Source organism: Passer montanus, unplaced genomic scaffold (genome assembly GCF_014805655.1).
Source record: "Passer montanus isolate IOZ18808 unplaced genomic scaffold, ASM1480565v1 scaffold5, whole genome shotgun sequence".
In the NCBI taxonomy this organism is placed as follows: Eukaryota; Metazoa; Chordata; class Aves; order Passeriformes; family Passeridae; genus Passer; species Passer montanus.
The window spans coordinates 1,294,202-1,321,814 of NW_024369929.1; the positions used below are offsets into that span (position 1 = coordinate 1,294,202).

The window sequence follows — 27,613 nt, forward strand, 5'->3', positions numbered from 1 at the left end:
GAGCTGCTGCTGGAATGAAACTGTCACTAGAGCCAGGTGTGGACTCAGTTTGACTTTGAAGTGACATTCAGTGTCGTGGGGGCAGCACGGGTGTCTCCAGCCAGGCCAGTGGGGGACAGGGAACACACTTGGCTTTTGCAGTGCAGGGGGGCTGTGGGACCCCCAGGCAGGGTAGGGCTGATGTTTCCCCTCTTTCACCTGCCCTCGGTGCTGGGGAAGCAGCATGGGCTGGGCACAAGGAATGCTGGTTAAGTTAACAGGGCTCAGATCCCTGACATCTCTCACTTGGCAGGTTGACCCAAGCTCTTGGGGTTTTACACTTCTGCCTCACAGAGGAGGCTGCAGTATGGACGAATGTTTATGTATTCCATTTTCTGCTCATGTTATCCATCTGCTGGCTGTGCTTTAGGATGTGGCCAACTGGGCACCCATGTGGGCAGGGAGAAAGGAAAGAAGATGGATAATGAGGATGGTGAAGCCCTGGGTCAGGTTGCCCAGAAAAGCCGTGGCTGCTCCATCCCTGGAAATGTCCAAGGCCAGGATGGATGCCAGGTCCAGCCCCAGGAGGGGCTTGGAGCAGGCTGGGATAGGGGAAGGTGTCCCTGCCCATGGCAGGAGGGTTGAATGAGATGAAATTTAAGGTCCCTACCTACCAACACCACACATGGATTTCTTGATTCTATGCCTCAACCCTGCTCCTCCTCCCAGGCCCAAGAACGTGGCTTTGCACGGGACACACATCGATGTCCCTGAGGATGGCTGTGGGGCTGCCCTGGCAGGAGGAACCGGGCTGCTGTCCCCAGGGACCGGGAATGCTGTCGGGGCAGATTTGGGGCTGCTCTCCTGAGGCTCAGGGCAGCTGCCCCGGAGTTAGAGGATCCCCGTGCTGAGCTCCCACGGCTGCTGTTCCTGGGGCTCGGGGCTCTCACCGGGGGTCACAAAGGTGCCGTCCCGGGGCTCTCGGACCCCCGCGGGGCTGAGCCACGTCTCCCCGTCCCGGGGATGCGCGGAGGGAACGGCATGGCCCCGCCGCGAGACCAGAGCCCGGCGGGCCCTTTAAGAAAGTCGAAACCCGAAAGTTCATCAAAGTTGACAAAGTTTTTCGTGGAAAGGAGGGGAAAAAAATAATTAAAATAACTCGAGCCCAACAACAAAAAAAAACCTCCCCGCGGTCCCGGGGGGCCGGGCCGGGCCGGGATTGGCGGCGGCGGCGGCCGGGGGCGGCCCCGGGCGGGGCAGGCGGGCACCGCCCCCGCGCACCCGCACCGCACCGGCACCGCACCGGCACCGCACCGGCACCCCGGCTCGGCCCCGCGGAGCTCCGGAGCAGCCGGCACCACCCCCGCCCCGGCACCCCACCATGAGCAACCTCAACAAGGACACCGAGCACACCAACGGCGGCGGCACCGTCGAGGAGGAGGTGGGCGCCGGGCTGGGCACGGAGCTGCGAGCGGCACCGGGACAGCGGAGGGGCCGGGACCGGGGCTGGGGCTGCGTCGCGACGGCGGCAGAGAACCGGGAGCGGCGTCGGGACCAGGGACGGGGCGGCGGGCATGGAACGCCAGGGTGCCGGGGGACGGCGGGGGCAGCGCAGCGTCGTCGGGGAACCGGGGCTGGGGCGTTGGGGATGGAGCAGAGCGGGACCGGGACCGCGGAGGCGGCACTGGGGCGTCGGGGAAGCCGGGAAGGAGCGCGGCGCCTTTTCTGGGGAATAGAGGACCCGGTGTCAGGGCAGGACCCCCGGCTCGTCGGGGAAGCGGAGCCCCGAGGCCGGGGCTGCTGCGGGCTGGGGCCAGGCTCTGGGAGGCAGAGTACGGAGGTGATGGTGGTGGAGTCCCCGGGCCGCCCCGAGGAGGGGCTGGGACCGGGCAGGGCGAGTCTTCTGCTCAGTCCCTGTAGCCCTGCGGGGCACAGGGCTGGCAGGTCCCTGCTCCATCCAGCACAGCCGGTGCCCGTGAGCATGGTGTCCTCTTGTCACGTCCCTGTAGCTGGAGGGCTCCTGGATTCCCCAGCCGTGTGGGCTGCAGGGGAAACACTTGGACAATAGTGGAGGAGCCCTTGTCCTGCTCCCTGTGTGCTGGCAGCCTGGCTGTGGATGGAGGACTGAGCTGACCTGCTGGCAGCCCCTTCCCCCAGATGCCACTGCAAGCCAGAGCCTGGATGCTGCTGGATTCAGGGCTGGGAAGGCTAGTAAGGGTCAGTTGTCTATAGCCACATGCCAGAGCTTGCAGCCCTCCATGTTTGCGCTTTGGCTGTTGGAGCCATTGGCTGATGTCACCCCTGGAGCAGGTATTGCCATAGCGGGTTACTGCCCTCCATCTTGGAGAGGGCTCTGGAAAATGCCTGGCCTTGGAAACGTTTTGCTGCAGTCCTCGGCGCCTGGCCCTCAGGACTGGGGAGGTGCTCAGTCCCCTCCCCTCGCTGTCCTCCGTGCGCTCTCGCCGCCGCAACATGGCGCCTGGCTTGCTCCACCACCCACCGGCAGCGCGGGCCCTGCGCCGCAGCTGACTTGGGGCTGTCGTGTCCCCTGGGCTTCAGCCCCAGCGAGGGTGACCCGAGTGATGGGCTGGAATGGATTGGCAGGTGGTGGCTGGAGCGATGCTGTCCGCAGCGTGGAATCGGTGATGCGCCGATGCGATGGGATGTGGATGCTGCGTTGGGATGTCCCAGTGGCACCGGGTGGCTCTGGTGTGGGTGGGCTGAGAGCCTGAGCACCTGGGGCCCTGTGCTGCTCCTGGTGGAGGGAGGTTTGGTGCCTGGGGGTTTCACAGGCTGTGAGTGTGTGCGCAGAGATTCTATGCGAATCCTCAATCCAATTATTCACTGGCCTGCAAAGCTCCCCGAGGTTGGTGCCACTTGGTGCATCCCATCCCAGTGGGATTGCTCCAGCTGGGCTGGTGCCTCACAGGTGGTGGTCAGGTGAGCTCCTGGTGCTGGGCAAGGGCCAGTCTGTTCCCCACTGCCGGGTGGTTGTCTGGCAAAGCAGGTGCTGGAGCGTTTCGGGAAATCCTCGCCCTCTGGAGAGGCTGGTCCTCCCAGGAGTGGAGCTTGATGGCTGGAAAACGTAGTTAAAGATGGCATCCCTGGGGAGCGTGCAGGGTTGACAGAAGGGGCTGCTGCTCTCTGCTGTGCAGCCTCCGGGAGCGTGCGGGGAGGGGCACGGTCTGTCTGCCCTGTTGGATGGTCCATGGCCTCGCTGGGTGTGTCTGTCCCCCTGCACCCAGGGCTGCAGCAAAACACCCTCCACCTGCGTTAGGCTGGGACTGGTGGGGGGCTAACGTTCCAGTCCCTGGTGGGATTGCTGTTGGAAAGTGCTTTCTCCACAAGAATCCAACAGGAATAATGCTGTGGGTGTGAGCACAGTTTGGGCTCCATGGTGCCTATCTTGAGCCTACTCTGGATCCTTGTTTTTCCAGTACCTCCTGGCTGACCAGGAGCTGCTCCTCACTGCAGAGGCTAGTGGAGGCATGAGGCGTGACCTTGTGTTCAGGATCCCATCATGGTCTGAGGGCCCAAATTCTTGCCCAGAAGCTCCCCTTGATAGAGAGTGATAAATACATTTGGTGCAAAGTGGAATCCTTCAGTCCCAGCATATGCAGGAGGGTGTGCTGGAATATTTTCCCACACTGCATGGATAACACTGCCAGATCCTGGCGCTGTGGACACTCCTCCATCCCCCACTCCCTCCCACCATGCACCTCCTTTGCTGCCTCGCAGAAGGGCGCCGTGTGCCCCAGATACAGCGGGGCGAAGCTCCCAAATTCAGCCCTTCCCTTTATCTTATCTGTGAGCCCCTGGATCTCGCAGCCGCTTCCTGGCTGGTGACATGCGGAGGACAGGAATGCCTCTCGCTCCTCTCGAGGTCGTTAACGGGAATGTTAAACAAACAGGGCCTAATGTCAGTCCCTGCTGTTCCCCCCACCATGCACCTCCTTTGCTGCCTCCCAGGCGCTCGCAGAAGGGCGCCGTGTGCCCCAGATACAGCGGGGCGAAGCTCCCAAATTCAGCCCTTCCCTTTATCTTATCTGTGAGCCCCTGGATCTCGCAGCCGCTTCCTGGCTGGTGACATGCGGAGGACAGGAATGCCTCTCGCTCCTCTCGAGGTCGTTAACGGGAATGTTAAACAAACAGGGCCTAATGTCAGTCCCTGCTGTTCCTCACCAGACACCTCCCCAAACGCGATCCCTCCCCACTTGCTGCTATCTTCTGTTTAGTTTTCCAGGCAGCCACCAATCTGCGTGGCTGCATCTCTCCCGGCAGTCCCGAAGGGTAGTGTGGACAGGCAGCTGCCTAGGTGCTGCACTCCCACCCCTGTGGCAGGCAGAGCTTTTTCCAGCAGCTGCAGGAGCTCTCGTGGACACTGGGTGTAGTGTCCATGGCTGCATAGCAATAAAACCCTGTGTGTTCACCCTGCTCTCTGGAGTGCCCGTTGCAGACATGTGGGTTCTACTCTAGAAATTAATTCTTGCTCTCCTGGGAAGTCACTGGGAAGTTCTAGGTCTACCATGAGTGTGAGAAATTTGGAGCTGGCTGCATAGATGCTCAAACTGGCAGCTGAAGTTGTGGTTGTCCTGTGCATCCTCCTGGCTGGTCTGAAGGGCCTGTTTGCAGCTCCATGGCTGGTGCCTGCTGCTCTTGAGGTAGAGCTTGGGGATCCCAGACTGCTGAGGGTGGGAAATGTGAAGTTGTGCTGGGAGAACCCAGGTGAGGACCTGGCTAAGCTCTGCCAGAGAGGGTCATCTTAGGAAGAAATATTTCCATGTGGTAGGGTGAAGCCCTGGCACAGGCTGCCCAGGGAAGCTGTGGCTGCCCCGTCCCTGGAAGTGCTCAAGGCCAAGGTGGATGGGACTTGCAGCAACCTGGTTTAGTGGAAGGTGTCCCTGCCCATGGCAAGGATGGAATGGGGTGGTCTTTAAGGTCCCTTTTAAACCAAATCATTATGTAATTCTGTGATCTTCCCTGTTGATCCATGGAAGGCTGTGGGTTAGAAAACTCAGTGTTAGAGAGACAGGAGACTCTTGGCTTCCAGACAACCTCCTCAGTAGCAAGTCCTACATCCCTTTTTCCTTAGCTGCTGCACTCCAGGGCTGCCGGAACTGCCTGGGAATGCTGCTGGTGAGTGGGCTGTGTTATGTGCTGTAGCACTTCATGGACTGGTGCCAGGCATCTCTTGACTTCTGTAATCTCTGCTTGAGTGGACCTAGATACCTCGTGCATGTGTGGATTCCAGCTCTACAGCTGCAAACAAATAAGGTTAGTGTGAGTTCTGGAGTCAAATGTCTCCTCTGATGCTGCTCTTCACTCTGAGGAACATGAAGCTGTAGTAGTTACAGTCACCACTTGCTAATCCTCTTGCACTTGGCCTGGCTGAAGCAGGATGGTGCCTCAGAGCTGTTTTCATGCACACTAAAAGTCCCCTAAGTGTTAGATGCAGCTTTCTGTCAGTGACAGATTGTTGGCTGAGCAGACACCCTGGAGTCACCAGGCACACAGGGGTTCTGGGAACTGATGTGTTCCCAGACGTCCTCTTGGTCTTGAGTTGAGCACTGAGCTGCTCTGACAGGAGGAGGGATGTGGGAATCTCCCCATTATCTCCTTGTGTCCTGTGAATACCCTCTGAAGGAGCTTCCTTCTCCTTTCTCACTCTTTCAAATCTGAATTTCTTAGACATGAGTTTGAGCGTTGACATCCCAACTCAACTAGTCCCTGTGATGGGGCAATTTCTTTCTCCTGCCAGCTGGGCTATTATATGAGACCCAGCTTCGGAAATGAGTCTTCCTCCTTGGCTACTCTGAGGAGCTGCTGAACAGGACTTTCCCTCCTTAGCCTCAGAATTAATGATTTTTGATGATGCCTGTGGAAGTTAGGAAGGGCTAAACTCCATGGTTCCTTTTCTAGGTCTCTCTTTTGCCTTCACCAAAGTAGCAAGGATGCCCTTTGAGATTTCTGGGAGGTAGCTAAGAGTAGTTCAGGCTTTGTTGTCCTTCCTCATAGCTCTGCTTGAGGATCTGGCACTGTGGGAGTTCAAGACTCTTGCTGGAACTAATGTGGAAGGTTGTGGAGTGAAAGATCCTTTGAGTTTGCTGGTCTTGGCCATGCCAAATCATGGAGACTTTGCTGCTTGGGTCACAGAGCAACGCTGCTGCTGTTCTGGAGCTCTGCCTGAAATAAAGGCTTCAGCTTGAAGCTTCCCTGTGGCATGGCTGGAGAAGTGAGGTGGTTGGACCCCACTACAACACTCAGCATCTTCCTGTGCCTGTGGGATCGTGGAAATCAAGTTCCTCCTGTGTGCCTGGCCCTGTGAAGGGACCTGAGGAGGGGCAGGGCAGTGGGGGACAGCTCCAACACTGGAACTGCTGCACCTGGCCCCTACTGAGGTGTGATCCTAAGCCAGGCAGCCATCTGATGAGGAGGGAGTGGTGGCACCAGGTGACCCTGCCCTTGGCATGGCAGGAGTGGGTGCTTCAGGCTTGCCAAGGATCGCTGGCCCCTGCCCCAAAGGGTCCTGGTGTGCTGGGGTGGCTGGAAACCCGAGGGCCCAGAGGGTGTTCTTACCCTTGTGGAGGTTCTCCAGCCCTGCTGCACAGCCCAGGTGAAGCCGTGGAAATGTTTCACCTCCCAGTGTGGGGTGGTGCCTGCCCTCCTGTGCTGCAGGTGGTGACAGGTTCTTGCATTGCTCTGGGGTCAGTCGTGGTGTGTGTCTGTGGGTCAGAAGCTGTTGACCTGGGGGTGTGTGTCCTTCACATCTACTTCTAAGGACAGGAGACCTCTGTCTCCCTCAATGTGTAGCTGTGAAAAAAATTGTGAAAAAAATTCACAATGGCCTGAAGTGCAACATGGGCCATGGAAGAGAGTAGCCTCCTCTGTCTCCCTCAATGTGTAGCTGCCCTGGGTCACCTGGGCAATGAAAAAAATTCACAATGGCCTGAAGTGCAACATGGGCCATGGAAGAGAGTAGCCAGAGGGAAGGTTGTGGGTTCATGTTGGCACTTTTGGTCCACATTTTGGTAGCACATCCCTGCCCTGCTGTCTAGTGGTGCTGTCTTGCGAAGAGCTAGACTAATGCAGTATTGGCCTAGTCCTGTGGGTGGTTGTCATCCTCCTGGTGTCCCAAAGGTCTCTCTGTGTTGGGGTGACACCCCAATAACTGCTGTCCACAGAGAAGAGCTGCTGTGAGCTTTCAGCTCTCCATCACCTGGGTTTTATGGAGTGCTTGCTCGTTGGGTTGTGGAGGTACCTGACATCTGCATGGGGCTGGGGCATGGCCATTGGTGCTGCCCCAAATTGGATTGATTTGAGCAGAAATTCTTCTGTCTCTGGATGTGTCCTGGGAGGCACGGGACTGAAGAGTGCCCAGGAATTGTCATATGGTGGGGTGAGGCAGATACAGGTGTACTCAATGAAAGATCTGAGGTGAGAACTTCTCTTGTGAGGGTGCTGCTTCCAGAGCCATGTCTCCTGCCAGTCTCTACCTTGGGAAGGAGCCCATTCCACCACTGCCTCCAGGTGCCTGGGTGTGGGCAGGAAAGGCTGGTCCACAGCAGGTAAACTCCATGGCTCCAGCCGATGGTGACAGGTGTCTGTGGGTCCCCAACACAGAGAGTGGCAGGTGAGGGTGTCTGGAGCCCAGGGCTCAGTGTGGGTAGGGCCAGCATGGATGTGAGTGTCCTTCAGCATGTTGGCTGTGGCATTCGTGCCTGTCCCCTCTGGCTTGGTGGACCCCTTGGCAAGGTGAAAGGTGGTGAAGGCAACCTGAGGGTGCTCAGCCAGCCCCACCCTGTGCTGGGGAGCTGCCCTGCTGGACAGTAATCTCTTGGGAATTGTGGGGCTGAGCTTTCCAAATGTTTCATCAGCTTGGAGCTCCTGTTGTGGCCCAAACCCATCTGGGTTCTGTTATTTCTGTGAGAGGCTGCAGAGACAGAGGTGGTGGGACTTGATAGCAGGAGCAGGCATCCATGGCAAAGCCACACCAGCAGCGCTTCCTCTGCCAGGGCCAAGGTCTATTCTTGGGTGCTGTCCTGTTGTGCCTGGCCTTATCAGCTGCCATGTGCTTCCTGCTCTCCCGGAGTGGGGCTGCTGCCTCTCCCGCTTCCCCCTTGTCGGAGTGTCTTCCTCCCCTGACCACAGGGGTGGCTGAGCCCCACTGACATCCCCTGCCTGGTGTGGGGGAAGAGCAGTGATGGGGAGAGGCTGCTGTGGCTATGAGCAGTGTGGAGCACCACAGCCTTGGGGACAAAGTGCTGGTGTTGGGGACAGAATGCTGGTGCACTTGGGCTGGCTCGTGGTCAGTCTTCTTTCCTCTGGGCCAGCGGGACATTGGTCCTCGTGTGCCTTTCGTGCAAAAGGCTGTTTTCGGAGGGAAATGCCTGAAGCCCGCCTTGCTTCAAGCGCTGGGGGAGGTTCAAGGCCCTCTTTCCCCTCTGGGGATGGGCGAACATCTCTCCAGTGGGTGGGAAGCTCTGGCTGTCCGGGCTGGAGCAGCTCCTGGCCCCATCCTTTGCCGGGGCTCAGTGCGGTCCTGCCTGAGGACACCCGAGCTCTGCTAGGGCAGCAGCCCCGGCTTTTGCCACCTCTCTTCTGACCGGCGGAGGGGAAACTGAGGCACGGAGCAGTGAAGTAGCCCGTTCTCTCGGGATTCTGCCCCGCGGTGTGGAGGCTGCCCCGCTTGCCTGCGAGGCGAGCACATCTCTCTCTCCCAGTTCTCCTCCCTTGCTGTTCCTGGCGCTTCGTGCCGAGGACCAAAGCAGCTCCGCGGCCCGTGTGGGACAGCGAGGGCAGGATCCCGGCCCATTCTCCAGCCCCGCCGCCGGGCTCCGCGCCTTCCCCTCCCGCAGCCCTGTTGTGCAAGCTCGCCGCCCCATTCCGCTCCCGTGCCTTATAAGTCCCGGCTCCGGGGCAGCCGCATTCCAGCGCGCTCGCCTCGAGCGGCCCCGGCTGCACCGCGGTGCCCGGCACCGGGGCGCTGTGTCCCCCTCTGGCCTGGCTGGGGACCCCGATACCAGGCAGGCACCCCACTGAGCTGCTCTCCAAGGGGAAAAGCTGTGGTGCACATCCCAGAGCTCCTGGCACCGCAGAGTGCCTTGGGGATGCTGTGGCAGAGCTTGTCCCTGTGCTCAGCAGGGTGGCATGGGGCTGGTGGCAGAGGAAGAAGGCTCAGTGGACATATTGGTGGGAAATGGCTCGTTTCTAGGAAAAAATAGCACGAGGCTGGAGTGGCTTCCTGGAGAGGGGAATGTCCAAGGGCACAGTGTGGGGGAGGCATCAGTGCACATTCCTGCTGTACCTGTGCTCAGGTGTCTCCGAGCCACTGCTGTGCTGCAGGTGCTGGAAGTATGGATCCAGCACCAGGCCAGTTTTGGGGGGCTGGAGTAGCCCAAGCTGTGCTGTGGGTGATGGAGTTAAAGGGCTGATCTCTCCAAAGGGGAGGGTTGGCCTTGCTGGCTCTGGGAGGGGGATTCAGAGCAGTCTTCTAACAAAACATCCCCAGTCACTGCAGCTTCAGGGGGTGGGTACCTGTGCCCTTGCATCAGACACTTCTGACATAACTCAACCCTTTCTGGGCTGCAGAACAGCTCAGAACTCTTTTGAGAGCCCTTACCCCAAACAGCTGTGGGAGCTGTGCTTGTCTCCTGGCAGCTCTGAGGCTGTGGCAGCACAAGGCAGGTGCTGTGCTTGCCTCCTTTACAGCCTTGGAGTAAACTGGCTGGGCTGGCCCGAGGTGTGTGTCTCTCTGGGGAGATGCAGCTGTGCAAGGACTGGCACTGAGAACTCAGGGCTAAGTGGTTTGTCCATGTCCCTCCTCCCCCTGCGTGGGAAGCTATGCTGGGATCCTCCCTCTCTAGAGATGGCCTAGATGGTCTTGTCCCTCCTGGCAGGAATCCTGTTTTCCGTGGCTCTCCTCCATCTTTATCAGGTGTTTGGACTGGGGACATCCCCAGAGGGGCAGGGATGGGGAAGGGAGGATGTTTTCTGCAGGGCCTGCAGCAGTGTGACTCTGCTGGGCTATCCTAGGTGAGAGCTGTTCCCTGTCCTGCTTCTCCCCATGCCCATGTGTCCAGTTCAGATCAGTCCTGGGTGGGATGTGACTGCTCTCACTTGCATCAGAGCCTAAGAATGAGCAGAAGAACATGGCATTCCTGGAGATCTGCTCTTGCTGGAGTTTGGACATGTAGTTTAGCCCAGGCAGTTCCTGATCCAGCCCTGGATGGATGTTTTTGATGGTGGTTTGGTTTGGTGGTTTTTGTCCTGTGCCTTTTCCAGATGCACTGGGGGGAGGCTGGATTTGGTGTTGGGTGGCATGGACTTGAAGTGGGGCATGTTTTAGCAGAAGTTATCCTGTTGTGGCACATTGAGTATGAGAGCTGGATGCCTGGATTTGTCAGTTCCGCATGGTACTACTGGGCTCTCAAAGCCTGCAGGACTTGGCCTGACTGGAGAGTCCCACTTTGGTTAATCCACTGGAAGATGCTTGTCTGGATCCTGTTGCCCTCATCTACAGCTTCCTCTTTTGGGAGCAGGGGAAGAGGCTGGACCAGGTTGTCCACAGTGCACAAGAGGCTCAGACTGGTGAGCTGCCTCCTGCTTTTCTCCTGTGGAGTAACCTAAATCTCCTTTGCTTTATTCCTGGTGTTGGAAGTGACCTCCCCCTGGCTTAGCTCACTCTGTCCCTTAAAAATATTGCTCAAACATCTGGCTGAGATGTCTCTCACCAGCCTCACCCTCCCTTCACTGAATAACTTGGGCTCCCTCTTTCCTTACCCTTCTCTAGATCACTTATGGATGTGCTGAATTGCAGAGATCTGGTAAAACCAACTGCTTGGTCTTGTTGCTTCCAACAAGCTCTTCTGAGCAGGGGCTTTCTTAGTTTGTCTTGAGATGCTCTTTGGAGAGGTTGGCTGGTGGCATTTGGAATTGCCCAGGCTTTGGAGCAATGGTAGCCCTTGCTGGGGCTGTGGCTTGGCTTCCAATGCCTTTTCAATGCTGTGGATGGTGACAAACAGGACGTTGTCCAGGCTTTAGGGCAATGCTAGCCCTTGCTGGGGGCTGTGGCATTGGCTTTCCAATGCCTTTTCAATGCTGTGGATGGTGACAAACAGGACTTGGAGGCCAAAAGGAAACTTGGGCAGTGAGAGGAGATTTCTTGCTCCTGTCCTTATGGGGCTGGCACTGGGAGCCTGTTACCTCTGACAAAGAGCTTTCCTGGGCACCTGCCTCGCTGTGCTCAGGCTGATGTGAGGGCTCCAGCCCTGGCTCCCCCTTCCCTGAGCCACCAGGCATCTTCCATCCTGTCACGCCTGTCGCAAGGACTTACCAAGTGACGCGTCACGGGGCCATTTAGAGACCCAACAGGGATGTGGATTTCTGTCTGCTCGGAAGAAAAATCCATTCTGGGGGCTGTGAGAGCACTTGGATCCTGAAATATTGAAAAGGGACAATGCTTTCACATGGCTGAGGCACATGTGTGCCACCACACTCTGCAGTCCTCCCCTGCAAGAGATGGCCGTGGGTCTTTTGGGAGCACACTGCGAGTGCTCTGTGGAGCTCGTGCTGGAGTGCAAGGGCTGAAGTCTTGGAGGCAGCCAGCAAGCCAAGAAACAGTGGCATTGTCCCCTCTGTCCAGGCATGGGGTGGCCTTGGAGAGGTGCCTTAAAGCGCCAGATGTGGGGTGCGATGGTTGGGGAGCCTGTCAGACTGAGCCTGGGCTTGGAAAGTATTCATGGAGTGCTCCACATGGCATCCTGCTTCCCAAGGCAGGGCAGAGCAGGAGTGTGTGGTACAGCCATCCATGTTGAAGGGTCAGGGGAGGGGATGGGAAGGGTGCTCTGGTTCTGCTCCTGAGCTGTGCTGGGCCAGAGAAGGGCTCCTCACACTAGTCTAGTGGGGGACAGTGGCAGTCCTTAGTCTCAGCATGCACAGGAGAGCAGGAGCACCCCAAGCCTTTCACAGTCACTGTTCATCCTGAGGGGCTTTACCCTGGGAGTGGCATTTTTCTGCCTTGGCAGGACTGTCCTGGGCACAGGAGCTCAAAGAGGTGAGTTTTCATGTATGTAAGAGAAACTTCCCTGTGTGGTGGAGTCTCTATCTGGCTGCCCCCAAAGAATTACAGAGGCAGGGGCTCCTGTGTTTCCAGCTCTGCCTCCAGCCCAGGAGCAGGGCAAGCATATGTTGGTAAAAGTGGTTTTGGACACAGCCCGCTCTGTCTGGAGAAGGGGAAATGGCTGAGCAAAGCAAACCAGGGAGCAGAGCCCTCCTGCCCTGCAAACATAATGGGGTCACTCTGTGCTGGAAGCAGGCCAGGAGATGAGCTCTGGCCTGGGGCTCCTGCTCCTTGTTAATAATGACAAGTGTCTTCATGACTTTGGTTGTGCATAACTTCCCTTTGCAGCTCTGTGCTGATTTACAAGAAGCCTCTGCAGCTTCATCGTGCTGCTTCCTATGGAATTGGTCTGCCAGGCAGCGTGCAGGGAGAAGGTGCTCTTGATGAGTCTCTTGAGCAGAGTTCTCCCAGGCCATGAGCCTTCAGCACTTTCATTTCCTGGTTATTCAAGTGAACTATTATCTATAATTTTAATGGATTATCTATTGAAATCCTCCCCTGGCACTGTGTTTTTTGCTTTGACATGAGTGTGTTGGACTTGGTCCATGACTTGAACGGCCTGGGAAGAGCAGGTGGCTACAGGGGCTTGGCCCAGCAGAGCTGCTCTTGGCTGGGCACAGCAGAATAACTGCTCTGAGAGGGGGTTTGGGAGCAACTTCTGAAGGGTCTGAGGTGTGCTGGGGAAAGAGCTGGGATGGGCCCAGATATCTTCCTGCAGTGATATTCTGGGGCTGTTGCAGAAGTCAAGAGCTCCAAGTGGGGCAGTGAGGTGTTTCTCAAAATTGAAGGCTGTCTTTGAACTGGTGATGGAATTAAAGTGCCAGGGTAGGTTGAGGAGGGGAGATCTAGCATGTGATCTGTAGAAAGATCTGGAGAGAACTGGGCTTTGCACTGTTCCCTTCTGGACCTCAGGGATGTGTCAAACTTAGTTCTTATGGCAGCGTGTGGTCTTTGCTAGTTTAGCCATCAAGGTCCTCTCAGGCTGTGGGACTGGTGTCCATGCCTTCATCAACCCAGGCCATGATGCCAGGGACTGAATTTTTGTAAAGGCATCAATCCTCTGAGGTGGAGGTCAAAGGGCTGGGTGTGTTTTATCCTGGACAACACTTCCCTAATGCAGGGAAGGGTTAGTGGACCTTTGATGTGAGGTGTCCTGTTCTTAGTGCACTTCTGAGCTGTGCTCTGTGCTCCTGCTTGGGCACCAAACATCTCCTGTCAGTACAGCTGGTTGGCCTCTCCCCTAGGTACGGACGCTGTTTGTCAGTGGCCTTCCTGTGGATATCAAACCCAGAGAGCTCTACCTTCTCTTCCGACCATTCAAGGTAAGAACGTCTTCAGATCTGGTTTTTGGAGGGACAGATGCTGTTTTGTGGATGCCCTGGCACCAAAGGTCTGTCAGGGGAGGTAGGGGTGACATGGGAGCCTGAAGCCAGCACGGGATGCCATGACTTGTGCTCAACTGGGAACCTCCAGCTGGAGCCTGCCATTGGAATCCTGCTGTCTCTAAGCTTGATGAAACCTGCTTGGTCAGCCCTGCTGCTCAGCTGCACCAGCCCTTCCTTGAGGATGTGTCCTCATCCCCCAAACTCTCCATCCTTCTCTAATAACCACCTATGGCAAGTGGGGTTCCCTTGTCTGCACTCCTCTAGCACAGGGAGGGTGCTCTCCTTTCTCTAGGCACTAGCCAGGGCAGGGTACTCATCTTTGTAGCTGGATGAAGAGCTAGAAAATGGGATTCCTTCCCAAAGGGCCCGGATGGAAGAGCTAAAATAAGTGCTCTTTCCCCAATCTTCTCTACTGGTGGAAAAGAAGTGTTATTGTCCCTGTTCCTACTGTGGCCCTGCCCTGTGGAGGGCTTGGTGCTGCAGGAGCTCCTGGAGCTGTCGTGTTGTGTCTTGGTTGGAGCATGGCCTGCTCAGGAGCCTGACACTGACTTGCTTTCTTCTCTCTTGCAGGGTTATGAGGGGTCACTGATCAAGCTGACTTCAAAGCAGGTACCTCATTCCAGCCTGTGTGGTTTTGGCTTTTGCTATCAAACTGGACATGGCAGGAGGGGAGAGAGGGGAGATCCCATTTGACTGTGTAAAGCACTGTCTGGGCCAGCACCAATTGCACAACGGGATTCTACTGACCCAGCATGTTCTGAATGTCTTCTCCTGCTGCCCTGGGTGAGCCCTGAGGCTTCAGCCCCAAACCTGGTGCTGCCATCAGCCTTCCCCTCTCCCTTGCTGATCAAGGCAGGGGTAGCCATGCTGGGGGCTTGTCAGGGTGAGCAGTGTCCCCACATGTAAGAACACCGAAGCATTTGTGGTGGGAGCAGATGCAGAGCAGGAATCTTGAGCCAATGACCCCAACTCTGTTTGAAGCCCCTGTGCAGCTTAGGATGCTCTCTTCTCCTGATTGTCTGGGGTGGCAAGGCAGCCTGAGGAGCTGGAAGACTCTTCCAAACTGAAATGGGTGTTGTTTCTTTTAGCCAGTGGGTTTTGTGACCTTCGACAGCCGGGCTGGTGCTGAAGCAGCCAAGAACGCCTTGAATGTGAGTACCCAGAGTGCTGGGGGCTGAAGGGGCTGGGGGCCACGTGCCTTGCTGGACCCTGAGCTGAGGGCAGAGACAGGCCAGGCTCCTCTACCAGCTGTGCCCTGGACTGTGGGAGTGAAATGGTCCTGCAGCATCCCACCAGGGAGGCAGGAGGGCTGTTCAAGGCTGACATCAGCCTGGGCAAATGGATGCAAGCTGTCTCTATGTGGTTTTTGACCACTGGAAGACATCTCTGAGGGTGTGGGGACCTGCTGTGACTCCATAAAATATCTTGAGGATGGTCAGCATGGAAAGGATGCCCAAAATGATCCCCATCCTGCAGGAGTGTTGGTGGGATCTGGTCAGCAAGGCATGGTTCTGCTGTGCTGTAGACCTTGCCTTGGGCTTTTTGACACCTGCTAATGCCTCTGCTGAGGCTGGCAGAAGGTGTAGATGGGAGCTCCCACACAGATGGGGGTAATTCCAGCTCCACTATAGACAGTTACCCCAGCTTCAGCAGACAGACCTTTCCTGAGCCATGTTGATATCCATCCCTGCTGTAGTGGTTGATGAACTGCACATCACAGAGCAGAACTGTGTCCCTCATGTTGGAAACAGTGGTCCTGGGTCTAATGTTAGTCCTGGCCAGATAAATGTAAAAATAAAAGCATGTGGGAACTTGACTGTAGCAGTGAGGTGATGAAAATCTGGGCACGTGACTGCAGTGTGGTGGCCTTGGCTCCTCAGTTGGCCTTTGCCCCATGAATAACCACAGCCTGTGCTTGGGCTGGAGCTTCGCCTCTGAGAAACCCCTGTGATCTCTCCTGTGACAGGGCATCCGCTTCGACCCCGAGAACCCCCAGACCTTGCGGTTAGAGTTCGCCAAAGCCAACACAAAGATGGCCAAGAGCAAGCTGATGGCCACACCGAACCCCACCAACATCCACCCTGCCTTGGGTGCACATTTCATTGCACGGGACCCCTGTGAGTATGCTGGGAGGGGCTTGGAGGTCACGGCTCCAACCTGAGAGATGCACAACTCTGAGAATGCTGCCACAGTGGAAAGAGCCCAGCCCCACCTCTGCTCTGCCTGAGATCTGCCAGGGGCAGGGAGGCCAGCAGGATGTTGGAGCCACAGGAGAGTAACAGGCAGCTGGGCAACATAGAACTGTTGAGACATGAAAGTTGGGTTTGGTAGCTCAAGTGATACTATAAATCTTTTAAAGCATCCCTAAATGTGAGCATAAAGGATGAGTCCTGTGCCATCACCCTCTGTGCAGCCTGGTGGGCTGAGTAGCCCTGCTGAGGCTTATGGGGTGGCCTGTAATGTGGCTCTGAGCCCCCTGTCCCCTGTCCTGCGTCCTGTGGCACCACCTTCTGCTGCCTGTGCGGACCAGTGTCCAAAGCCCACATAGGGCTGTAATGTGACACATTCCTGGGCTCTCCTGTCGAGGCTGGGAGGCTGGAACAGCAGCTGTGCACACAGATTTTATACCTGATCAAGACAGCAGCGCAAAGCTTTAGCCTGGGGTGGGGCGTCCAGAGCCTGTCCCCAAAGCAGGCAGCTGGGGCCAGTGCTGGGACGCTGTCTCCTTGTGTCCCCCTCCTGTCTAGATGACCTGACTGGAGCGGCTCTCATCCCAGCGTCGCCGGAAGCGTGGGCTCCCTACCCCCTGTACACCACGGAGCTGACCCCTGCCATCCCCCACGCCGCCTTCACCTACCCGGCCGCGGCTGCCGCGGCCGCCGCTCTTCACGCTCAGGTGAGTCGCTCCCACCTCCCGTGCGGGGCTGGGCCCTCCTGTCTCCCGTGCCCGCGGGCTCCGCTTGGCCGGTTCCACCCTGGCCTCTGCACCTTGGCTCCTGGGCAGAGCTGCTCCGGCTGCGGGGCAGCCCCAGGAGGGGTCTGTGCAGCCCAGAGCAGGCAGAGCTGCTGGTGGTTTCTGACCCTGCTTTCCTGCAAGGGGCAGGCCAGTGGGAGGAAGTCAGGGCTCCATTTCTGGCTGGTCCTGTTGCTCCCCATGGCCAGAGAACTACACTGAGGGACTGCTGGGAGGAAACACTTCCTGCACATAACATGCCTATGAAATGTCATCCCAAGTCACAGCAAAGCAACAGGCTTAGCCCCGTGCTAAACTGAGGGGCTCAGCCTAATGACTCAAACACTTCCAAAGCTGGAGGAGGGTGTCCTGCAGGAGATAAGTGACTAGAGCCTTGCCAGAGTGAGGATATGTGATGGAGCAGGGTGTTAGCCACCCTCGGTACAGGCTAGTGGGGAGAGTCATTCCATGCAGGAGCCTCTGGAAGTGCAGATGGTGGTGCAGCCAGCTGCCTGTGTCCCCAGGTTTGCTTGCTGACAGCTGAGGATGTAGGGATGCCTGTACTGCTCTAACACAGATGCTTTAATGTACAGAGACCACATAAACCCTGAAACCATGAACATGCAAAGGGAAAGTCAAAACAGAGTAGCAGTGTCCTACTTCCAAGTTAAGGTGCTTGGGTTGAAGCACTTGTCCAGGAGAAGCTGGAAGCCCTGTCCCTGCCCTGCTCAGTGTGCCCAGCCAGCTGTGCTCTGCCTGCTTCTGTGTCTGCTCCCGTAGTGGTGCCGTGGGAGACGGGGCAGTGGGACTGAGCATTGGGGCTTAACCTCTGCTCCCTGCCCTGCCAGGCAGGCTCTTGACTCCTACTCTTCCCTGCTTAAATGGAGAGCAGGAGGAGCTGTGTCCTCTCACATTGCCATCCTGGCTGGCAGTGAGCTGTGTTGGCCCTTGAGCATCCTGTTGCTTCCTGCAAGCTTTGTGATGGTAACTGCCCAGCTTCAAGCCAAGCTTGCTTCCCAAATGCCATGTGGAGTGGATGCAGACTCCTGTCCTCTGTCCTGCCCCTCTCACACCTGCAGATCTCTCCTGCTTCTGCCCTTCTACAGGTGAGCTGTTGTTGGGCTGAAGCTCCAGAGGGATAGGGAGAAGTACATAGGGGTTCAGCACAGGACCAGGAGGAGCACTGGAATGTTCTTCCAAGGACCTCCAGAGTGGAGGTGTTTCTTCACTAGGAAGGTTGTGCTTGCTGGTGTTTTCCAGAAGTTGGTGGTGGTGCCCACAACTACAAGGCTGTGCTGTGCTCCTCAGTGGCCCAGGAGAGAAGTGTCTTCCTGCCCCTTGTGTGTGTAAGGTTGAATTGTCCCTGGAAGGGAGGACCAGGAAAAATCAACCCCTCTGGCCTGTCTGAGGTGGTTGAGGGAGGTGAAACTTTTACTGCAGTTTCTTCCAGGGTGGTCACTGGTGACTGTATAGGGACCCTGAGTGTGAGGGTTAGAAACCCAAATTTTATGGTGCAAAGTTGGGGAGAAAACTCTGCTCTTGTAGAGTGGAGGGTATTAAGGAGGCCTCCAGCTACATCTTTTCCCTTTGGGGTCTCAGTTCCTGCCCTCTAGTGCAGGAACTAGTGAGCTCCTGGTTTCCAAAGAGGTTGTCTGGCCTCATCAGAAGACCTGAGGAGCTCCTTGTGTAGGTAGAGCTCCCTGCCCAAGGGGGTGCATGGGTGGTGATGGGCTCAAGCCTTAGGGAGCCAGTGCAGCCCCTCCAGGCTGTGCCTGGACCCAGCTCTTTTCCAGAGAGGCTGCTGGGCAGTCCCAGCCGCTCCTGGCTGTGCTGAGCCGGTGCTGACCCTGCAGGGGCATGTCCTGGCACAGGATATGTTACCAATAAAATTTAGTGGGGTTAAACATTACTCCTGCTGGCAGCTCTGGGCTGGAGCCCTGTCCCTTGCAGAGCTGAGGGTGGAGCACAACAGGGAGATGACTTTTGCTCACAAACTGGGCTGGAAGCTGTGCCCTTAGTCCCCGTGTGCTGAGCCCTCTGCCCTCATTGGGAGGGGCTGGCTCACTCATGTGGTGGGCTTATGGGTTATTCCCCAGAACAGCCACAGTTCTTCCTCCTGGAACCACTGTGGACTGGTGTTGGTTGGAGGGCATCCATGGGGATGGCCAGAGCTGTAGCAGCTCCACAGTGATCAACCTTGAGGCAGGCAAGAAGCTGGAGGATGGAGGATGTAGCTAAACCAAGATCTTGTCACAAGAGATTTAAACCTGAAGGGCTCGTGTTCTTGCAGAGCTGAGTTCAGCAACGGGGAGAGGAGGTGGCCTGGCCTGGCCTCCTGAAGAGCTGCCCAGAGGGCTGGCAGGAGGGATGAGGGGCAGGAGGTGGTGAGAGGCTGGCCTGGCCTTGGGAACCCTTGGTAAGCCACTCCCAGCCGATGGCTGCTGCTCCTGGCCCGTCCGTGCCTTGGCGATGCTCCGGGCGGGCACCAGGCTGCTGCAGCTGTGACTGCAGCCTGACCCTGCCCTGCCGGGGACTCTGCTGACGTTAAGATTGCCCCATCTGCCTTCCCTCCCTCCCACCCTCTCTCAAATCCCTCCTTTGATGTCCCTAGTGAACTCCAGCCATGATGCCAGCGCAGGCTAGCCCCGAAGCTCAGAGCTGTCCCTGGAGATGGGACGCCCTAGTGATGCCTTATTGCAGCTAGTGGAGTGGCTGTACTACAGCTCCATTCCTAGAAGTGTTAAGCATGATGGCAGCCACGTCTGGAAAGACTGGTAAGGTAACCATCTCTCCTCCAAGGTGCACTGTGGGATTTGCAAGCTTCTGCCCATCTCTGTAGCCCGTATCTCCTTGGCAACCCAGTGCATGGGCCTCACGCTACCCACCCACCAGAGCCTGGGGAATGAGATGCCAGGCCTTCTTTCTAACCCACATCTCCAACTTGGCAGCACATGACATGGCGCACACAGCATGGCACCATCTTACATCAGCTCCTCCCAGCTGAGCCAGGCTCGGCCAGGCCCTGCCCCTGGGAGGGGAGCAGCCCGGTTGAGCTGGGGCAGAGACCACCCTGCCACTCGGCCTGAAACAAACCTGGTTTCTCCCCAACCTTGACCCCTCGAGGGCAACCAGAAATACACCTTGACCTCACTCCTGCACACGGTGGGGGAGGTGAGTGACGTGGTAGTTGATAGCACACGACTAAATTTTAGTGGGCACCTTAGACAACAGCACTTGCCGGTCACTTTGTTCCAGAACCGCATACCGGGACAGACCCTGCCCCAGTCGTGGGTCTAATCTCACTGCTTTCCTCTCTGGTAATGGAAACAGAGCCAGTTCTTACCTGGAGTTTGACTTCTCTCTTGCAGCCTGAAATCACAGGCAGCACACAGCTTGTGTGAGCTGTAACGGAGGGAATCAGCAGCCCTGGGAGAGAGGGCTGTGTGGTGTAGGAGATGGGAGCTTGGGAAGAGGGAAGGGTCTGGGACTGGTTGGCAGGGGGATGGTTGGTGTTTGACTGAAGGAAATGAGCCCTGGTTCAGTTCTCCAGCAGTGGCTCTGAGCAGACCTTTTCCTCTCTCTGTGGAAGTGATGATAAGAAAAGGAGCCACCAAAGATGAGGGCCCAGGTCTGCCTTTGTCCTTAGAAAACTCTGAGGTGCAAAGACGCGCAGAGTTTTAATTTTCCCTCCTGGTAAGATGTGAAGAGCTTGACACAGGCATAGAGACAATGGTACAGCTTGTCTTGTTCTGCTTGGTCCTGCTAGACAGATCTGCCCATTGCTGGTAGGATGGAGTTGGGCTGCATTGTGTCTCTGAGGTGGAACCACTGGCTTTGGGGTGCCTCTAAACCAGGCTATGAGTGGGCAGGAGGGGATGCCAGGGCTATTCATGCTTCTAGAACTCTTTTGCAGAAATGCTTCCAGCTGTGGCAGCACCCATGAGGGCAGGACTCTGCTCTAGGCAGGACTTGCCATGGGAAGCAGGTTGGATGCAGGATTGTCTCGTAAAAACATGGCCACGTGGTGTTGCTGGGGACACAGCTGATGTGTTGGGTGCCTGGAGTCCCTGGTGGGTGTTTCCAAGGCCAGTCAGCCAGGTCAAGGCCTGAGGGCATAGAGATGCCAATCTTTTTGGGAGAGGGCTGCCCAAGGTTCCCTTGAAGCATCCACTGGAGACCTTGAGGAGATGGCAGAGGTGGGTCTCTGCTGGGACCTGTCAGAGTGAGTGGTGGGTGGAGGGAGCAGTCCTGGATCATAGCTGTGTGGTTGTGCAAGAGCCTGGAAGGACCTTGGGACTTCCTGGTGCTGGGTTGAGGCTGATCCCATTGATGAAAGCAGAGGTTGGTTCCAAACCCCCTTTGCCTTGCAGCTAAGCTGACAGACCTGCCCTAGACTGGAGACAGGATGAATTTTCTGTCCCTAATAACTCGTTGGCTGTTGGTGCTGTTGTGTAGGGACTTCCCAGGATTATTTCTCTCTGGGCAAGCTCCATGCTTCCCAGAGATGTGAAGCCTCTTGTTCAAGATGTTCATGCTTGTGGTAACTTTCTAATTTCCAGTGACTTAGAGGTGGCATAGCTGGCCAAGCAGCCCCAAGCCAGCAGTTCCCTCCTAGCCAGGGAAAAGCAGGCAGGAGAAGTTCTGAGCATCCTCCAAGCAGAGGATGCTCCTGAGCAGCTGTCCTGGCTAAGTGGTGGGACTGATGGGCCATCAGAAGAGACTTGTGGCCAACAGTGGCTCTCCCTGGCGGGCTCAATCCAAAAGAAAACAACCCAACTTGCTGTAAAAGAGGAAATGCTTGTTTGCTGCAGTCTCAGAGAGGGGTGTGTCTCCCTGAGCCATAGGGGTGCAAGGTGTTGGACTGATGGATGGATGCATGCCTGTTAGAATGTTCCTGAGAGGATGAATCAGTTCCTGCTCTGTCCCACATGTTCCTTGCCCTGGTGTGGGACGTTGTGCTGATCCTCCAGCTCTCCGTCCCCAGAGCTGCTTGGGGTGATGCACGGGCTCGATCCCACTGCATCTGGTTCCAGAGCCTGAGCTGCTCTGGTCCCACACCTCATCGTGTCCCCACACAGGTGAGGTGGTGCCTGTGCTGCCTGTCCTCACCTGCCTGGGGCACATTCCATGGGCTGTGTTTCTAGAGGGAGCAGAGCAGCTCTCACTGCTCAGCAGGGGCTGCCCAGGGCTCACAGCCGGTGACCTGCAGTGCTGCTCTGCACTTGAGCAGCTTGGCAGCAAGATGCAGCTCTTGGATGTGTTAGCTGGACCCTACCAGCTCCCAGGAGCACAGGGAGTGCTTTGTGCCTGCCTGCACCGGGAGTGGTCCCTGGGGATCATTCCAGCTAGAGACAGATCAGAGCTCTAAGGTGCTGGGGCTGGCTGCAGACCAAGAGGTAACTGAGGAGGAAAGGCAGATCCTCCAAGCCAAAGGTGCTCTGAGGAGGGACCTGTGTCCTTGCTTCCCCTCTTCTGAAGGATTTGCTCTCCCTGAGGATGGTGGACAATTGGATACTTAAATTCTGAGGGCAACTGGGAGGAGGTTTTGACAGGGAGAGTGAAGCTCTGATGAGCTGTTTCTCTGCCCCATTTATAATTTCATTGTGACTTTTAGGCAGCTGCTGGTGTTGTGCTGCAGGAAGGGAGAGGTTCCTGGCCTCTGGGAGGTGGCAGGCAGAGGCACACATTTCTCCTCTCCAGCTGTTTCTGGGACAGATGTTGAAGGCAGCAGCATGAGGCTGCAGCAGTTGGCCAGCAGTGGCTGCCTCATCCCTGTGAGCAGGAGATGTCTTGGTGGTGTGACCAGACTCCTTTCCAATTGTGAGCTAATGCCTCTCCAGAAACAACAAAGTCTCTTCCAGTAAAAGCCTCTCTTGCTCTGCTTTCCTCACCCAGTGCTGAACATCCCCATTAGTTCTCAGTTTCCTCCTTGACAGATGTAGTATTTTGAGGGGTGTGAAGAGAAATGCCTTAGAGGTGCCTAGAGAGTGTCCTCTTGGCTATCTGCTGCTTCCAGTGTTTTCTGCTGCCTTTGGGAACCTCCCTCCTACTGAGTTCCTGCCTGATCCCATCAAGCCCTTTATCCTTCTGTAGGCTGAAAGGCCTGGCAGGCCATTCCCTCACCCTGCCAGCATGTCAGGGCCTTGGGTTGTACCCAGATTGTCACGTCTGTAGCGGCTCCTGTGGGGCTCCAGTGAATGCAGGGCTGGGCTGGTGGCCTGTGGGGCCACACTGGGTGGGTTTGGTGTGTGAGCATTGCAGAGCTGCAGGAGGAAGGCAACGAGGCGTGGTCCATTGCAGTGATGGTTTATTAGCACCAGAGCTACGAACAGTGTGTGTTTTAAGAGAAAAATGGGATTTCTGTTCAAAGTGGAGGTGCTGAGCTCTGCAGGTGGGCCAGAAGGTGGCTCTGAGGCCGGGATGGAGGGCCACCAGGCTGGGCTGTGCTGGCTCCTGTATGGCCTGGCCGGGGCTGCGTGGGGTGGAGGCAGCTCTCAGGGTTAAGCACTCACAGCCTTGTGAAGGAAGGGGGAGTTTCCTGTTACTGCTGGGCTGGAGGAAACTGCTTCCAGCTGTCGAGGGGAGGGGTGTGGAGTGGGAGACACTGGCCAGGGAGTTCGACTGCAGAGGAGATGTGGCTCTGCTGAGCAAGCACCTCCTGGTGACAGGGGACAAGAAACCCCTGTCCTTGCTCTGGCAGCTGCTGTGGGGGCCCTGTAAGCTGCCAGTGGTGCTGCTGCCCATGCCAGGACTTTCTGGGTGGTGTCTGTGCACAGAGTGGTGGCCCTGGCTGGGCAGGAAAGGTCCCTCTCCCAGGCTGAAGGAGAAGTGAAAAGACTCTGAGAGTGGCACTTTGGTGTGGCACTAGGTGGGACCCCTCCCTGGGGAGGAGGGTCTTGGTAACATCCATGCCCTTGATTCCCATGGGCTGACTGGGATGCTGTGCCATGAAGTGAGGTGTGGGGCCAGCTGGGAGCTGATTCAGTAGCACCCACTTGCCTTGTGAAGGTGTCTGGCAAGAGTCCACCAAATTATGGAACCATGGAATGGTTCAAGTTGGAAGGGACCTTAAAGCAATCCCATTCCAACCCTAATCCCATACATCTTGCACTAGAGCAGGTTGTTCAAGTCTTGTCCAAACTGGCCTTGTTCTGAGCTGATGAGAGGCTCCTGTGGGGACAGAGCTGCTGCTGCCTGGCAGGGCTCATTTAGGAGCCATCTCCTGGAGGGGGACTCAAGGCCCATAGCTCGTGTGGCTGCAGCTCCTGGCACTGCAGCCCCAGTGCCTCTGGGAGAGAACTTGGCCGCTGCAGGCAGCAGTGCTGAGGTTGTGGCAGTCTGCTGCACATCTCTGCACATCCCTGGGAGAGGAGCATCCAGCCAGGCTTGTTTGGGTGAGGGGGCATCTGTGTCAGGATGAATGGGACAGGGGAAGTTTTCTGGGGGGGTTTTCTGCTACTTTTCTTCCCATCTTAGAACCAAGTCCATCACTGTGCTGGTTCCCAGAGCCCTGAACGTGCTGAGGCCGTGCTTCTCTCCTGGCAGTTGGGGAGGGAGGAGTGGGGGGTGGCTGCTGTGCTCCAGCAGCAGGACCCAGTTCCAGTTGCTGTTCCTGCTGCTGGATCTGTGCTCAGTCAAGTGGCATGGGCTTGTCTCCTGCTGCTGTCAGGCAGGGAGCTGCTGTTGCAGCCCAGCAAGACACACTGACCCTGCTGACCAGATGGGATCATCTGGATGTCCCAGGCTGTGGGGCTGGGTGTTGCCAGCTCACTGTGTCCCCTAAGGGGCTGGAAAGTGTCTGTTCAGCTACTGTGCCTTGTTTGCTTGTTAGGTCTCCATCCAGCCCTTTCCTTGGCAAGGAGCAGGTCTGAGAAATAGATGTGCCAGCAAGCACCTGCTGGGGAAGCCTCCAAGTCTTGCTGGTTTGCAGCTCTTCCAAGTTCTTCCCATGGTGTGGTTTGCCTGGAGCCACTCCTGGTTCAGTGGCACCCACTTGCCTTGTGAAGGTGTCTGGCAAGAGTCCACCAGATCATGGAACCATGGAATGGTTCAAGTTGGAAGGGACCTTAAACTAATCCCATACATCTTGCACTAGAGCAGGTTGTTCAAGTCTTGTCCAAACTGGCCTTGTTCTGAGCTGATGAGAGGCTCCTGTGGGGACAGAGCTGCTGCTGCCTGGCAGGGCTCATTTAGGAGCCATCTCCTGGAGGAGGACTCAAGGCCCATAGCTCGTGTGGCTGCAGCTCCTGGCACTGCAGCCCCAGTGCCTCTGGCTGCTGCAGGCAGCACTGCTGAGGTTGTGGCAGTCTGCTGCACATCCCTGGGAGAGGAGCATCCAGCCAGGCTTGTTTGGGTGAGGGGGCATCTGTGTCAGGATGAATGGGACAGGGGAAGTTTTCTGGGGGGGTTTTCTGCTACTTTTCTTCCCATCTTAGAACCAAGTCCATCACTGTGCTGGTTCCCAGAGCCCTGAACGTGCTGAGGCCGTGCTTCTCTCCTGGCAGTTGGGGAGGGAGGAGTGGGGGGTGGCTGCTGTGCTCCAGCAGCAGGACCCAGTTCCAGTTGCTGTTCCTGCTGCTGGATCTGTGCTCAGTCAAGTGGCATGGGCTTGTCTCCTGCTGCTGTCAGGCAGGGAGCTGCTGTTGCAGCCCAGCAAGACACACTGACCCTGCTGACCAGATGGGATCATCTGGATGTCCCAGGCTGTGGGGCTGGGTGTTGCCAGCTCACTGTGTCCCCTAAGGGGCTGGAAAGTGTCTGTTCAGCTACTGTGCCTTGTTTGCTTGTTAGGTCTCCATCCAGCCCTTTCCTTGGCAAGGAGCAGGTCTGAGAAATAGATGTGCCAGCAAGCACCTGCTGGGGAAGCCTCCAAGTCTTGCTGGTTTGCAGCTCTTCCAAGTTCTTCCCATGGTGTGGTTTGCCTGGAGCCACTCCTGGTAGCAGAGTTTGGGCTTGGAAAACTCCGTGGGCATCTGCTGTAGTGGATGAGCCACTTCTTCCCCCAAACATGTCCTGTAGAGGTTGTCTGGTTTTAATGTGTGGTCTTGTGTGGCATCTTAAAAGAGATGCCTCCTTTGGCTGGCTGAGGGTAGAGCTGTTCAAGCAGTATTTGGAGCTCACCCTGAGCCTCCTGTCCCCTGCTGGAGACACCTTTGCTCCGTGGACCTTGCACATGGCTTGAAGGAGCTGAAGGTTTGTACTCTGGCTGAGGTAATCCTGGATCATGGACCTCTGCCGTGGCTTTCTTTTCCAGATGCGCTGGTATCCTCCCTCTGAAGCTACCCAGCAAGGATGGAAGTCTCGTCAGTTTTGTTAGTTCATTAGTAAGTAATTCATTACTCTGGGAGTCAGGTCTTTGTCTTGCTCTTCCTTGGGCTCCTTGCACTCTTGGGGGGAGGAGGGATGGGAGCCTGGGCTCAGCCCCACACGCCCAGCCAAGGATGTGGTTGGGTTTCCTGGACGGGAGCAGGGAGACCCCCAAGCCAAGCCGAGGACACGGCTCCAGCTCACCGCGCTCCTCTCCCGCAGTGTCTCTCCTCGGCCTGTGTTCCTCCTCCCTGCCTCTCCGCAGAGGGAAGTGCCAGGGACCATTTCCTCCTCCCTGCCTCTCCGCAGAGGGAAGTGCCAGGGACCATTTCCTCCTCCCTGCCTCTCCGCAGAGGGAAGTGCCAGGGACGATGGCTCCGGCTCCTCTGGATTTGGTCCGTGGCCAGAGGACAAGGCGCCTGGCCCTGCCGCGCTGCCCCCGGCGCTGCCAGCACCCCTTTCCCTGGACTGTGAAGCCATCGTGGCCCCAGCCATGGGCTGTGCGCTGCCTCCACCCTCTCTCCATCCATCCATCCATCCCTCCCTCAGGCCACCCCCAGGACCTCCTCCCTGCCTGAGCTTTGCCATCCGGCTGCACTGAAACCCAGCCGGGGGCCAGGTCCTGGGCTTCCCCAGGCTCTCCCTGCCCCGGGGGCAGCTCGGCTGAAGGAATCGAAAGGCAAAATGGGTTTTGCATGTTTTCTGGCATGAATTAAAACACTTAACTTGTGTCTGTGTGAGTGTAAGTTTGTTTGTTCTAGCGTTTGTGTAACCGTTAGCAACAGGTCTTGGCCCAACGGATTGATCCATCAAGGTTTTCCTCTTGCTTCGGTGAAGACTTGGCTTTGAGAAATACTAACTGTCCTTGTCTCACCCCTTCTCCCACCTCCACCCTCCCCTCCCCAGGACGACCAGAAAAATTTGAAAAATGCTTTTTTTTTTCCCTTTTATTTTTTTTTAAGTATGATGCACTGGGTTTTTGTTCTCATCCATTCTGCTTGTTTTAAAGTCAGGGTTATTATATTATTTTTTTCCTTCTTCAAACTTCTATATATAGAACAGCTGTAAAATTTCTAACCTCTTTTTTTTTCCCCACATTCTTCTGATTGGAGAGCATCCAGTCTTGCCAAATAATCAGCCATCCTTATGGGAATACCGAACAAAAAAAAAAGTACGAGTATTTTTGTACCATGTGTAATAAGGAAATATTTATGCATCATAAAGAATTTCTTGTGTGTTTGTGTGCAATTAATTATTATTATTATTAAAGAGAAATTGTAATCCTGTAAGATAAGTTAATGTTTAGTTAAAAGCTTGAAAAAGCAGGGTTGTCTTCTGTACCAATGATTCAGTCAGGCATAGTAAACAAGAAATTGTGCAATTTTTGTTTTAGCATCTTATTGCTTGGTATTGAAGTGCTTTAAGTATTATCTGACCATGGCTGTCTCGCTTGTATTAAAAGATTTGAGAATAAGTTGCTCTATAATTGCTGATCCTATGAGAATGTGAAACTGGATAATATATGAAATGCAACCAAAAAAAAAATATATATACCCAGAGGCTGCTGTGACTTTTTCTGTGGTCATGGGTGTTTTCTTGTGGGAATGGTGTGGGTTGCTTCAGGGCTGGCCTGGCCCCTCCCTGCTCCCGTTTCCCAGGCTGGAAGGATGCGGGCTGGTTCGGGATGCAGCTGAGGAGCAGGAGCTGGGCTCTTCCCCATCCTGCAGGGAGCAGGGCAAGCCCTGCCTGGGTGGGCATGTGCCGAGGGGGGCTGGGGCTGTGAGCTCTGCCGGAGGCCTCTGCCAGGGCAGCCCTGAGCTCTTCTGGATGTTTTTGTTCCCCCTCCCAGCGCCTGTGGAGGCTGAGGCCTCT

At 56.4% G+C, this 27,613-nt stretch overlaps 1 protein-coding gene across 4 annotated transcripts; it reads left to right on the forward strand.

Moving 5' to 3' along the window:
- The first annotated feature begins 1,249 nt into the window (after positions 1–1,249).
- RBPMS2 (RNA binding protein, mRNA processing factor 2) lies at positions 1,250–27,311 on the forward strand. Of its 4 annotated transcripts, none has more exons than XR_005629142.1 (9): positions 1,250–1,420; positions 13,342–13,419; positions 14,053–14,091; positions 14,571–14,633; positions 15,449–15,599; positions 16,230–16,378; positions 19,047–19,214; positions 25,689–25,758; positions 25,964–27,311. XR_005629142.1 is itself a non-coding variant. In XM_039723253.1 (8 exons), the coding sequence occupies exons 1-7, from the start codon at positions 1,361–1,363 to the stop codon at positions 25,749–25,751; spliced, it is 603 nt and encodes a 200-aa protein (XP_039579187.1). In that variant the 5' UTR covers positions 1,250–1,360; the 3' UTR covers positions 25,752–25,758; positions 25,964–27,311. The 4 variants fall into 4 exon arrangements, 1 of the variants encoding a protein (XP_039579187.1); XR_005629141.1 differs by having other exon boundaries at positions 19,047–19,209; XR_005629140.1 differs by lacking the exon at positions 19,047–19,214 and having other exon boundaries at positions 25,964–26,008; positions 26,053–27,311.
- Positions 27,312–27,613: the final 302 nt, after the last annotated feature.

Excerpts from the sequence above, each read along its gene's own strand:
- RBPMS2 (XM_039723253.1), top strand. The coding sequence starts at position 1,361 with ATGAGCAACCTCAACAAGGACACCGAGCACACCAACGGCGGCGGCACC. Across the intron at positions 14,634-15,448 it reads CAGCCAAGAACGCCTTGAAT|GGCATCCGCTTCGACCCCGA; the intron begins GTGAGTACCCAG and ends CTCCTGTGACAG. Across the intron at positions 16,379-25,688 it reads CCGCCGCTCTTCACGCTCAG|ATGCGCTGGTATCCTCCCTC; the intron begins GTGAGTCGCTCC and ends TTTCTTTTCCAG.